The 14,318-nt window shown below is 37.9% G+C and overlaps 1 protein-coding gene across 29 annotated transcripts in view; it reads left to right on the plus strand.

Moving 5' to 3' along the window:
- Positions 1-14,318, plus strand: part of Trip12 (thyroid hormone receptor interactor 12) — a 132,974-nt gene that overhangs the window by 26,828 nt on the left and 91,828 nt on the right. For 19 of the 29 annotated variants that reach the window (XM_048344559.1, XM_048344565.1, XM_048344571.1 and 16 more), the window contains exons 3-4: positions 9,127-9,252; positions 10,250-11,052. In XM_048344559.1, coding sequence (XP_048200516.1) covers positions 9,127-9,252; positions 10,250-11,052 — 929 coding nt within the window. The remainder of the gene's footprint in view (positions 1-9,126; positions 9,253-10,249; positions 11,053-14,318) is intronic. The other 10 variants (XM_048344583.1, XM_048344578.1, XM_048344582.1 and 7 more) reach the window with 2 other exon arrangements.

Raw genomic sequence — 14,318 nt, forward strand, 5'->3', positions numbered from 1 at the left:
TTTTTTTCTTAGTGCCAGTTCTGGTGCTTGAACTTGGCCTAAGTGATGTCTCTGATTTTCTTTTTTTTTTTAAATTTAATTTTATTGTCAGGGTGATGTACAGAGGGGTTACAGTTACATATGGAAGGTAGTGCGTACATTTCTTGTCAAACTTGTTATCCCCTTTCCTCATTTTTCTTTGATTCCTCCCTCAGCCCTACCCCCTAAGTACAATTATTTTCCAACATATTGTCTTGTGAGTAGCTGTTGCATTGGTTCACCCTTTTTCTCACCATTTTGATATTCCCCTTCCCTAATTTGGTTTTCTTTTGTTGAATGCTAGTGCTCTACCATTCGACCCATAACTCCACATTCAGCTCTTTGGTGGTTAATTGTGGATAAGGATCTCAGGAATTTTTCTGCCTGGGCTGATTTTGAATTGTGATCCTGAGATCTCAGCCTCCTGAGTAGCTAGGATTGCAAGTGTGAGCCACTGGTACCCAAAAATATTTTACATGCTTAAATATTTTTTTTTTTGCCGTTTTTATTTCTTGCTTTGATTAGATGTGAAATTGATTCAGAATGTACATTCTAAACGTATTAAGAAGCTATAAGATGTTGCGAGCCTCTCTTCAGTATTTCAAATCCTTTACTGAAGACTTGCTTGGGCTGGGGATATGGCCTAGTGGCAAGAGTGCTTGCCTCATACATGAAGCCCCGGATTCAATTTCCCAGCACCACATATACAGAAAACGGCCAGAAGTGGCGCTGTGGCTCAAGTGGCAGAGTGCTAGCCTTGAGCAAAAAGAAGCCAGGGACAGGGCTCAGACCCCAAGTCCAAGCTCCAGGACTGGCCAAAAAAAGGTAGCCATCCATACTCAGAATGCCTTCCTAGAAAGGTTCGGTGTGATTTTAAAAAAGAATATATAAATGCTTCTGATGCTAACTGAATCCTAAGGATTGTGTTACAGATGGAAGGCTGTTTTCTTGCTGTTCAGAAAGCAAAGCAGGAAGGTACCTTTTTAAAATATTCAAAGAAAAAATAATAAAAATTTTTCTATAACATCTTAGCCCTTAAGGTATTTTGGTCTCCATATAATTGGGGATAGATAGAATGGATGGTAGTTAGATTCAGGCATTTTACTTTGACCACTGAGCTTCTAGCCTTTGTTGTGCATTTGCAGATTTAGTGAGTCTAATACTTAAAGGAGTTCAAGCTTTCCCTTTCCTTCCTAGGAACTATGTCCTCCTTTATACCTTATATGCTTAAAATTGGAACAAGAGGGTCATTTAAGCTTTAGGTTGTATATATGTTTAATATAAACTTGTTGCTTATAAAATATTGAGCACATTAACAAATACTTGTTTTGTGGTTATCTTATTAAGTTTTACCTATTTATTTTTGCCAGTCCTAGGGTTTGAATTCAGGGCCTGGGCACTGTCTCTTGAGTTAGGATAGCACGCTACAACTTGAGCCACAGGGCCATTTCTGGCCTTTTCTGTTTATATGGTACTGAGGAATTGAACCCAGGGTTTCATACATGCTAGGCAAGCATTCTACCACTAAGCAACATTCCCTGCCCTTCTGTTTATGAGTTATAGTTAAGAGCGATTGCATATTACATTAATAATCAATCACCAGTTACCTCAGTATTTTTCTTCTAACAACCAGTACTTTATCAGTTATGGAGAGTGGTATTAAATTGAGCTGTAAGGTTCCAACCGTTTTTAGGAATATCTTTTTTCATAGTTCTGATTCTATTCACTCATTCTGCCTTTCTTTCTACAATAATGAAAATGTTATAGTTTAGTCCTCCACTCTCAATATACTCAGATAATTGAACACATAAATTTGTTGCTGTTTTCTTACTGTTTCTGGCCCGGTTAATCTGTCACTGTTAAGGACCAAATCACTGGTATGATTCATTGTTAAGTACTAAAACGTAATCCTTCTACAAGGCAGATAGAAACTATTCTTATCTGGCTGTCGTCTGTCTTCTCATCCTTGTTTTCAAATTTATCTCCATATTTAGAGCAATTCATATAATTTGCCAGATGCCATGAGTTCCATAGTTCTCTCTATATACTTCTGCTTATATTTCAAATGCTCTTTTTTTGCAGTTTTAAAAAATGCTTTTTGGCCAGGCATAAATGCTGTGCATTTGTAAAGACTATATTCTGTTGGTAACTTGAGTAAATCTCCTGAAAGATCTTTTGTAGAATACCTGGTAGTTTTGTAGACTTAACCTCTTTTAGGACTGTTACCATATTTCTTTTTCTTTTTTTTGCTGGTCCTGGGGCTTGAACTCAGGGACTGAGCACTGATCTTGTCTTCCTTTTGCTCAAGGCTAGCACTCTACCACTTGAGCCACAGCACCACCTCAGATTTGTTCCACTTTATGTGGTGCTGAGGAATCGAACCCAGGTCTTGATGCATGCTAGGCAAGCACTCTACCATAAGCCACATTCCCAGCCCTATGTTACCATATTTCTATACCTTGTCATGAATTGCATGTAATGAGTAGTGAAGTGAATATTTGGTCCAGTGTATACAATGTGATATATAATTATAATGAAGATGTTTACATTCTGTTATATGCATTATAGCTGGTCTGAGTATGATGTAAATGTTTTCATTATTTTCCATTAGCATCTTACGAGAAATTAGAAATCTATAAATCATTTATCTATGTACTATTTAGAAATTGTCAGTATCATATAGTAGCATTTAAAAGATATTGATGACAAAATTTCATTACCTGCTGTTCATCGGGTATAAATGCCTGGCTGCAGTGGTGGAAGATGTCAGGATTTTTGGGTATTTGCATCTGTATTTGAGTTTACTGACTGGCTATGATAGACTTAAATGCCACGAGATTTTGTTGTAGACTTTGAAAACATAACATGACTGATAGGAGAACTGAAAAAAAACAAAATCTTTTTTTTTGTGTGCATTTTTGGAAAATTTAATCTATACAAACTGTCTAAAACATATGCTAAGAAATTACAAGTACAATTTTTCATCTGTCACTGCTCATGTCCAGATGTTTTCATAAGGTGGTGGCTTACATATTCCAAACCTATTTTAAATTATTTGGTCAAGGGACAGTTTGTGTCCTGAGGATTGAATCCATGGCTTTGCATTTGCTAGGCAAGTGCTCTATCACTTAGCCCACACATGGTTTGTTCTCTGTATCATCTGAAACCTGCTTCTGGTTCATACTTATAAAATACCAGTAGCACCCCTATTCTCAAGCATGTATTCTTTGGAATAGTACTGCTGTAGAGAAATTCAGCTTTATTCTAAATTACGGACTAGTATTATCATAAATTAGTAAACATAGAAATGTGGCTAGACAAATACAATATTGGTTCTATTGTGAAAAGGATACTGGTACATTTTATAGAAAACAGTGAATTTCAAGAAGTGATTGAAAATGAGTTTCTCACTGTGGTTATTGAAAATAAATGACTTATTTAAAGCATGTATTTTGCAATGCTTTAAAGAAAAAATGATTTTTTAGAAGATAAAACTAATTGCTTTTTTAAAACATAAAAATGCATGTTGTATATGATTGTACACTCAGACATATCTGGAGATTCAGTCATCAGTCCACTCTTTGTGTGTGTGTATGTTGTGTTTGTGTGTATGCATGCATGTGCACAAGTGTGTGTGTGTACTACACACAGCAGTCTCTCTATAATCCAGATTGGCCTTGAACTTGAGATCTTCCTGCCTCAGTTCCTGAGTGATGGGATCACATTGTGTATGTACAATTATACCTAGCACAATTTCAGGCATTTTAAAGCCTATATTGTAAGGAATTGCCCAACTAATTAGTACCTGTGTAAATTTTTCCTGACATTAAAGAAAGAATGTGCTCCTTGTTATAATGTTTTAAGTCTCTCTTCAAACTCCTCTATGTAAAGGGTTTTTTTTGGAGTGGGGTGGGGAATTTGGGTTTGAGCTCCTGCTTTTGGTAGGGTGGTACTCTGCCACTTGTACCTGCCTTCAACTGTTGTTTTTTTTGTTTTGATGGTAGAAGTCAGATACAGGTCTTTTTCATGCTAAGCAAGTGTTTTTACTACTGACACCCCTCTCTTGCTTTCTAGAGATAGTTCTATCCTTTGAGCTACCAAAGTGAAATAAAGATATCTAAGAGTCCAATCAAGATTGCATGCATAAAAGTCAACAGAATGGACTAGGAATGTGGCTTTAGTGGTAGAGTGCTTGCCTAGCATGCATGAAGCCCTGGGCTCGATTCCGCACATAAACAGAAAAAGCCAGAAGTGGCACTGTGGGTCAAGTGGTAGAGTGCTAGCCTTGAGCAAAAGAAGCTCAGGGATAGTTGCCCTGGCCCTGAGTTTATGCCCCATGACTGGCACAAAAAAAAGTCAACAGGAGGTACTAGTTCATGATAATACTGAAATCACACAATACAGAGTTGATAATAGTTTGATTTATTGAGACCATTCCTTAGTAACTACAGAAATGATGTATGTATAACTTAGAAGTACTTGTATTTGTTCATAGATGATTTCCTTAACAATGCACATAGATGAACTGGAATAAGAAAAACTTCAATTGAAGAGAATGATTTGGTAATGAAGACCTTAATACAATCCTGCAAATCGGGGACTCTGATATATATATATGTGGTATAGATATGTGTGTATATGTGTATACATATATATATATATATATTATTTTTCATCAGTTGTGGGGTTTGAACTCTGGGCCTGCACGCTGTTCTGAGCTCTCAGCTCAAGGCTAACGCTAAACACAGCACCACTTCTAGTTTTCTAGTGGTTAATTGGAGATAAAGAGTCTCATGGACTTTGCTCCCCGGGCTAGCTTTGAACCTCGATCCTCAGATCTCAGCCTCCTGAGTAGCTAGAATCACAGGCGTGAGCCACTGGTCCCCGGCTTAACAATCATCTTTTATACTGTGAAAAAAATAATCTCAAAGTTGTTTGCTCCTATTTCTGTAAAACAAACAAACCAAAAGCCATAAAACACCCTACCTGAGAATTGTATTGTTCAATCTTCTTGAAGTTGGCCTAAAAATGTCTTTAAATTTTTACAATTGAAGAAGTTAAAAAAAAAAAAAGACCTAGAAGATTGACTAATAATTCCTGTAACTGTTGGTTGAGGTTTTAATATTGTTATTATTATTTTTGCTAGTCCTGGGGTTTGAACTCAGGGCCTGGGCACTGTCCTTTAGCTTCTTTGGCTCAAGGCTGGTACTCTACCTCTAGAGCCACAGCGCCACTTCTGGCCTTTTGTGTTTATGTGGTACTGAAGAATCAAACCCAGAGCTTCGTGCATGCCAGGCAAGCACTCCTACTAAGACACATTCTCAGCCCCAAATCTTTATTGTAATGTTTGGGTGTTAGATCCAAGTCCTTAAGCATACTGTGTAAACCAAAGAACTACACCCAGCTGGAGATAAATTTTATGTTAAAATGGATTGTCATTTTTAGAACTTTATAAAACAAGTTTGACTGTGTCCAGTCTTGTGTGTGTTTGTGAGTACATGTGCCAGTGTGTCATCAGTGTCAGTTCTGGACTTGAACTCAGGGTCTCTGGGTGCTGTCCCTGAGCTCTTTTGCTCAGTGCTAGCGCTCTACCACTTGAGTCACAGCTACCCAGGCTGGCTTCACACTGTTTTTTCTTCACCTTAGCCTCCTTACTAGCTTGAATTACAGACATGAGCCACTGCTGTCCAGCTGTGTCCAGTCTTACTCCCATCATTAGCTATTACTATTTTGGGTAGGTGTTTTATTTTTTTTGCCAATCCTAGGGCTTGAACTCAGGACCTGAGCACTGTCCTGGCTTCTTTTTGCTCAAGGCTAGCACTCTACCACTTGAGCCACAGTGCCATTTCCGGCTTTTTCTTTATATGTGGTGCTAAGGAATGGAACCCAGGGCTTCATGTATTTGAATTGAGCACTTTACCTTTAGGCAATATTACCAGACTTTGTTTTGTTTTTAATGGTGATTATTTTCAGGAACCTATTTTGTGTAGAAGCTTGTCCTTTTCCCATTCATGCTCACATTCATGCTACACTCATTTTAGTTTTCATCAGTTATGAATTTTACTGTTAAGATCCACAAGTTTCATTTAAAGTAGGTATAACTTTTTCTAGTTCTAAAGGAGATTATTCTTATAAATAAAAAGTTAATGTTAGAGCATCAAGACTTAAGTTGTCAAAATTACCTACCTGGAGGCATCCAAGGTCTTTTAGGTCTGAGTACTGTGACACTGGTTATTCTGTTACAGGCCATTGTATTACTGTTGTTGCTATATAGTTATACAAAAAGATTACGATTCCATGTATTAGCTCATGGATACAATGCTTCGTGATCTGTCATTCCTTCCATCCTTACCCTCAAGTTATGTAGTTCAATGTTTAAATAATTTACATCGAATGTAATGACTTCATTTCTCACCCTTCCTTCATTCCTGTGCCCTTCTTTGTCCTTCTCTCCAAATATGTTTTCACTTCGTGGTATTCATATTGATAAACAATACGTTAATTGTGCAGAGGAGTTATACCATTGGACTCCTCCTGTTAAGTATAGTATCCTTTAGTCTGTTTACTATTACTTTATGGAGGTTTGTTTTGTAGTATTCTGAGTATAAATAATTTATAAATGGGTATAATAAAATAGAACTCTACTTTGAGAGATCCCCATGTTGCCACTTCACAGTACCATCTGGTGTCTATTCCTTGAAATAGGGTTGGAAAACTAGCCTATGGGCTGAGTCTGGATCCCTGCCTGTTTTTGTAAATACAGTGGCTGTGCACATTTATTGTCTATATTTGCTTTTGTGACACAGTATTGCCTCCAAAGCTAATAAACATTGTGACTGTCCTTCACAGAAGATATATTTAGACCTCTTTGCTAAACAGGCAACAGGATCTATACAATAATACATATAGTTTGAAAGTATTTGTCAGTCTCAATGATAATATTATACTTTGACTTTGAATAATTTTAGGTAGCATCAATATGAGCATGGTTAGATTTGGGCCAATTTTGTGAGCTCTGATTTTCTGAGATGGTTAAATACTGTGTATTTTTTTGTGATCTGGTAGAAAGCTTGTCTCCTAAATCTCCCCTCCCCTCCCCCTTCCCTTCATCCTAGGGCTTGAACTCTGACTCTGAGCACTGTCCCTGGGTTCTTTGTGCTTTAAACTAGCGCTCTACCACTTGAATCACAGCATTACTTCTAGCCTTTTCTGATAGTTTATTGGACTTTTCCTGCCTGGGCTGGCTTTGAACTGTGATCCTCAGGTCTCAGCCTCTTGAGTAGCTAGGATTACAGGAATGAACCACCACCACCCCACTTGCAAAATTCTTTTATTCATTGAAGCTGTTAGTAAGGTCATGATGAATGAATGAGTAGGTTTAGGTAAATAAAAATTACTCTTCAGTTTAGTCATTGTTGTAGAACCATTAGGCTGATGTGGATCAAGTTCTGATGGTAAACAATACATTTTTAAAATTTTTTTATAGTTTATTAGGGATAGGAACATCAGTTTAAAAAGATTGACCCCTAAATTAATTTTGGCAGTACTAGGTTTTGAACTTAGGGCCTCTCACTTGCCAATGCATGCTCCCATTAGGTGTTCCACTATTTTTATGAGTAGAGATCTATTTTAACTATGGGTGTTCCAATACTTCATGCCTTCATCCTAGCTTTTTACTAGTCAAACTATGATCCTCCAGATTTTAGCCTTCAGAATAGTTAGGGTGACAGACATTGGCCTCTTAGCTGAGTAGTTGTCTTAAATATTGTTCATAAAGTTGTCTAGCTTTGGGATGGGGATAACTCTTTAACATAATTTTTATGAAACTGACAATAAGAACAGAAAAAGACATGAATGACAGAACTTAAAAATACTTTTTAATGGTTCTTAAATGAAAACAATGACGCTATATAAAATGCAAGATCTCTCACTGTGTATGCTATGTGCACATTAAGTATTGGATGCTTCCCCTAGTTGAGAATTTTTTTTTTTAAAAAAAGTATGTCTTTGGAATTATGGAATTAATAAGTTCTGTATTCTCATATATTCTGCAGATGAATTTCTGTTGTGAATTATACTGCTTGCTTTTATTAATGTCTCATAACACTAGCTTTTCCTGATTATATATTAAAACATGCTTTTTTGTATATTATAGCCATTGCTTGATACTTAAAATAGATGTATCACTTGAAAACAGCTTCTTCATGGCTTTCAGACTAGTATATAGTACTAGTACCTAGTACTTGCATAATACTTTGATTTATTGTAAATATAATGTAGCTATATCAATGAGGGGAATGTTTTGAATGTGTTTGGGACTTTTGGCAATAATTTTGTAAGTTTGTTGGACTATGTTGATTAGTACGTGTTTCATTCTTAGAAAATTAGCTATTTTGATTTCATGAAGGTTTATGATTAGTACTTTTGATGATGAGCTGTATAAAATCTATTTGAGAATTGATTCATCTGCCTTTTGCATTTTATGTACTTACCTGGATTTTAATGTATACATTAGAAACCATTATGTGAGTCATGAATTATCTTTTCTATAAACTCAATTGCAATTAGTCTCACTGCCTATTTGAAATATTGTAATTGTAAATTTAAATGATAAATAAAAATTGCTCAAAGTTTTGGAGTATCTGATGTTTTGCTATATATGTAATGTTTAAGTCTGGCTAAACACATCTGATATCTTTATGACAAACTCAGAGTTGGTAGGGTTTTAAAATATACAGCATACTGTTATCTCTAGTCATCCCACTGCGCAGTAGCATACTTTGTCTATTAGTTAAAAGTAGTATTTATCTCTAAAGTGTAGATCGTATTTGTAAAGATATATGGTATTTTAATATTTTTGAGAAATTCATTGTGTAAACATTTCATGCAATTAAGAAAACTTAAGAAATCTTAACCATTGTCTATAGATGGAATTGTTTTTTAGACATGATATCATTTCTAGATTGTTAGAGTAATTTTATGAGTACTTGGAGGAAGTAGGTCAGTAATGTCAAATTGAGACTTTTTAATGTAAAAATAATTCATTTTCAATATTTTATTTGCATCTCAGTTTCCTGATAGATTTCTGTTTTGATTTTCTGCTGACAGGTCACATTTAGGGCAGGCAAAACATAAGGGATATAGCCCTCCTGAGAGTAGAAAATCTAATTCTAAGGCACCCAAAGTGCAGTCTAATACTACTTCTGAACTGTCAAGGGGACACCTTTCTAAAAGGTAAATTTTCACATTGCTTATACATTTTCAAGGCAGACTTAGTTACATTCCAATCATTGCTTAATATTAAAACTTTCAAGGTCATCTTAGTGTGTTACATTTTCATTTTCTTAAGTGTGTGTTTTAGGGTGAATGCTTTTATCTTTTTTCAGTGATAATTAGTGCAACATGTCCTAGACAAGAAATGTTTACTTGTTTAGAGATAAGGTTCTCTATGTTTAACTATTACAGGTATCTAAAAATGCTATCCTTTAGTTTTTGTTTTCAGAGCCATTGTTCAGATCATTGTTCCCCCCCCCCACCCCCAGTACAATGGTTCTTAAGCTCCAATTGGTAGATATTTTTGGAAAGGAATATTATTGTGACAGGGCTTGAGCTTTTTCACTTAAGGCTAGTCCTCTACCACTTTTTCCAGTTCCATTTCCAGTTTTCTGTTGGCTAATTGGAGGTAAGAGTCAAAGAGTCTCATAGACTTTACTGCTCGGGCTGGCTTTGAATTGCAGTCCTCAGATCTCAGCCTCTTAAAGTTACTAGGATTACAGGCCTGAGCTACCAGTGTCCAGCTCTATGGTTTCCACTGGTCTGAACCACTAATCATTCATTTTCTTGTGATCTTAGCTCTTAAGATTTATGATTGGAAGTGTTAGTAATTTTGGGGCTAAAGAGCGCCCTTAACTTCCAGCCAGATATTTACTTCTCAAAACACTTCTCCTTTGAAATTCGATCCATTTGAGAACTTGTGTTTGGCTTCTTTTTTCTTTTCTTTTTTTGGTGGCAATGTTACCAGGTTTTAACTCAGCCTCATACTAGCTTGATAGGGATTCTTTGCCACATTAGCCATACCCCAGCTTTTTAAATACAGACTTACTGGGTATATTTGTCCCCCTCCTTCCCTTTTTTTTAAAAGTACTTTTCCGCAGATACTTAAATGAGTATTACATGACAAATTTTCTCCATGACAGGCTTCTGCTAACTCTTTTCTTATCTAACCTCTTAGAAGCTGCAGTTCATCATCTGCTGTCATAGTTCCACAACCAGAGGATCCAGACAGAGCCAATACTTCAGGAAGGCAAAAAACGGGGCAGGTGCCTAAGAAAGACAATTCTCGAGGAGTGAAACGCAGTGCTAGTCCAGACTACAACAGGACCAACTCTCCTAGCTCTGCGAAAAAACCCAAAGCACTTCAGCATATTGAGTCTCCCTCACAAACAAATAAGCCACATAGTAAGTCAAAGAAGAGACATTTAGACCAGGAGCAACAACTGAAATCTGCACAATCACCATCAACAAGCAAGGCTCACACCAGAAAGAGTGGGGCCGCTGGTAGTTCACGGAGTCAGAAAAGAAAGAGGACAGAGAGTTCTTGTCTAAAGAGTGGTTCTGGGTTTGAATCAACTGGTGCCGAAGAGAGATCTGCAAAACCTACCAAGCTGGCTTCAAAATCCGCCGCCTCAGCCAAAGCTGGGTGTAGCACCATCACTGATTCTTCCTCTGCTGCCTCGACTTCCTCATCATCTTCGGCTGTAGCCTCAGCATCTTCCACCATACCTCCAGGTGCCAGGGTGAAGCAAGGAAAAGACCAGAACAAGGCCAGACGTTCCCGTTCAGCATCCAGTCCTAGTCCCAGAAGAAGTAGCAGGGAAAAGGAACAGAGTAAAACTGGTGGCTCTTCAAAATTTGATTGGGCTGCTCGTTTCAGCCCTAAAGTTAGCCTTCCTAAAACAAAACTGTCTCTTCCAGGGTCTTCTAAGTCAGAGACATCAAAACCTGGACCTTCTGGATTACAGGCCAAGTTAGCAAGTAAGTTTTCAAAAGACCTCTTTCTTTAAAGAAAATCCCTGTTCAAATTGATTATGCTTTCTAGTTTTGTTTTTTAATCTGAGCCAGTCTGAGGTTCATTACTATATATACTGATAACAAAACTCAGGGCCTGGGTGCTCAGGTCCCTGAGCTCTTTTGCTTAAGGCTAGTGCTCTACCACCTTGAGCCACAGCTCTATTTTTACTTTTTGAGTAATTAATTGCAGATGAGAGTCTCATGGGGACTTTTCTCCCAAGCCTGGCTTCAAACTGCAATCTTTAGATCTCAGCCTCCCAGTTGTGAGCCACCAGGGCCCTGCAAATATTCCCCCCCCCCCTTTTTTTTTTTGGTCAGTTATGGGCTTGGACTCGGACCCTGGACCCCAAGCTCTTTTGCTCAAGGCTAGCACTGTACCACGTTGAGCCACAGCTCCACTCTGTATTTAGTTTTATGGGAACAAATAAGGAATTGCTTTAGCACTAGCTAAAGATGGTGTGTGTGTGTGTGTGGTGCGTGTGTGTGTGTGCACACGTGCTGCGCCTTGGGCTTGAACTCGGCCTGAGCTGTCTCTGAGCTTTTTTTCTTAAGGCCAGTGCTCTACCACTACCACTTTGAGCAACAGTGCCATTTCTGGCTTTTTAGTAGTTAATTGGTAAGAATAGAGTTTCAGGGGCTTTCTTGCTTGGGCTGGCTTTGAACTGTGATCCTCAGATCTCAGCTTCCTAAGTGGCTAGGATTACAGGTGTGAGCCACTGACACTCAGCTTTTTTTTTTTTTTCCTATTTAAAAAAACAAAAAAGAGAAATATAACTTAAAAAAATTTTTTGAAAAAGCATTTAAATAAAAAATAAGCATTTCCTATTTTGTCAGGGGGGCTTTTTTGTTTGTTTGCCAGCTCTCCCTTTCTTTGCCATGTGTGGTCTAAAGTTGGCCTCAAATTTTTGATTCTTGTGCTTCATCCTCAGTGGTGAGACTACAGGCTTGTGCCACTGTGCCTGGCTTAATAAGTTTTTGGCCATACGTTCCCCTTTTGAGCCCTCTTACAAGATTATAATTTTACAGGATAGAACATTTTCTTCATTACTGCAAGATCTTATATAGTGTCTACTAGCATTCTAGTTTAGTTAATCATGAATCAGCCTAACCTAATGAATCGGAATGTCTAGCTCTGTTTAGCGTACTTGGTATTATTATTACTTTTGGTTGGCTTAGTATTGTTAACCCCTGACAGGAATACTGAAAAGCACAATTAAATACCTGTGGGGTTTGTGTATGCTTGGTTTTTTTTTTTCCCCTGGTGGTCCTAGGACTTGAGTTCAGGGCCTGGTACTTGCTAGGCAACTACTCTCTCAACCACCGAGCAGTAGGCACTTACCTATATTATATTAGATGTATTACATAAAATGGTTGTGAAAGTAACATCTTTCAGCTTGTAGAACTTCATTCTATTTGGTACATTGAACAAGAAGTACTAAAGTCTTAAGTCTGAGGGTATGTATAGTGAATTTTCTTGATGGGTATATTGACATTAAAAGGAAGTGGGCCAGGTTTAGAAAGCACAACAAGCTGGGGCTAGTGGCCCATGCCTATAATCTTAATTACTTAGGAGGATGAAATCCAGAGGATCACAGTGTGAAGCTAACTAGAGAGAAAATTCAGACTCCATCTCCAGCATAGTAAAAAAAAATAGGGCTGGAGGTATGGATTAAGTTTTAAAGTGCTAGCTGAGCAAGTGGAAGAACTGGAGTCTAACAGGTGCTATGGGATAAAGGAGGAAGCAGCCCCAATTAATTTTTTGTCCTGCCAAGGTTTCTTTTTTTTTTTTTTTTTTTTTTTTTTTTTTGCCAGTCCTGGGCCTTGGACTCAGGGCCTGAGCACTGTCCCTGGCTTCTTCCCGCTCAAGGCTAGCACTCTGCCACCTGAGCCACAGCACCCCTTCTGGCCGTTTTCCATATATGTGGTGCTGGGAAATCGAACTGAGAGCTTCATGTGTAGGAGGCAAGCACTCTTGCCACTAGGCCATATTCCCAGCCCCAGTGCCAAGGTTTCTTGACAATTAGAATTGTTCGTGCCAGCTCTTATACCTTCTCCCCTGTATATAACGTGTATAACTTGATGTGAGTGTGCCCACTTACTAGCCATGCAATCTGTGTAGTCAGTGAATTAGATTTTGTTTACATTAAATTCCTGCTAATTCACTCCCTCATTTGAGCAGCTTCTTTCTGTTACCATAGCAAAATGATAACAGGTACTACTTGATGTAATGGCTTTGACTCATCCCAGAGATGAGCTGTTTATATAAACTGTAGTCCTTTCCAATGGTTAATTAATAGGATTTCCTTGGTTGTGAGTAAACTCTCAGGAGACAGGGAGAGTTCTGCAGTGCAGTTACTGAACCATGAGCAAAACAGTCCATATGATTCTATTAATCCTGCTCTACATTTGGTCACAAAATGGAATAGGCTATTTTGTAGGACATAGATTGGATATGTATTCCTTAAATGTCCTGCTTTCAAGATTCAGATACGCTAATCAGCTGGTGATAAGATTCTTCAGATAAAGACTGGTTAGTAGAAGAATGCCATAGTTAAGGAAATCAAACTATTCTCTGGTCTAATATTCAAGGACGTACAAGATGTGCATTTGTATACAGAAAGCTCTTGGGAGGAACACAGTAACTTAATCTAGTGTTTTAATTCATTTGACCAACTGTTAGAGTAGTGGTCCACAGGCTAGTGACCTTCTTTGAAAAGTGATAGGTTGTGTTAGGTCAGGACACTTAAGCAGAAAGACCTTTTCTACTGTGCTGCTTCACCAGCTGTCCTCAGCCAGTGAACAGGTTCCTCATGAGGAAGTAGTGTGGCAAAATAGCTAGTGGAACAACTACTTTAGTGGTAGACTTCCTGAAAGACTGCTATTTATCAACTGCACCTCATCAAAAAGAATCGAACAGAAGTCTTTGTGTATCTTGTGTCTTGAAAGGAGGAGAGTGTTATGTGATAACATGTTATGTAATTATTACGGTATCAATGTGCTGTTTAACTTAGTAACAGACTTTTTTCCCTCAAATATAATGGATATAACCATTAACATTAAACATAAATAGTTAAATAGTAATTTGACTGGAGAGGTTCTGGGCACTGTCTCTTGAACTCCCATTTTGGGGGGGGGGGGCTGGTCCTGGGGCTTGAATTCTGGGCCTGGGCCCAAGGCACGTTCTCTGCTACTTGAGCCACAGCACCACTTCTGGCTTTTTTGAATAGTTT

This window comes from Perognathus longimembris, chromosome 4 (assembly GCF_023159225.1).
Source record: "Perognathus longimembris pacificus isolate PPM17 chromosome 4, ASM2315922v1, whole genome shotgun sequence".
In the NCBI taxonomy this organism is placed as follows: domain Eukaryota; kingdom Metazoa; phylum Chordata; class Mammalia; order Rodentia; family Heteromyidae; genus Perognathus; species Perognathus longimembris.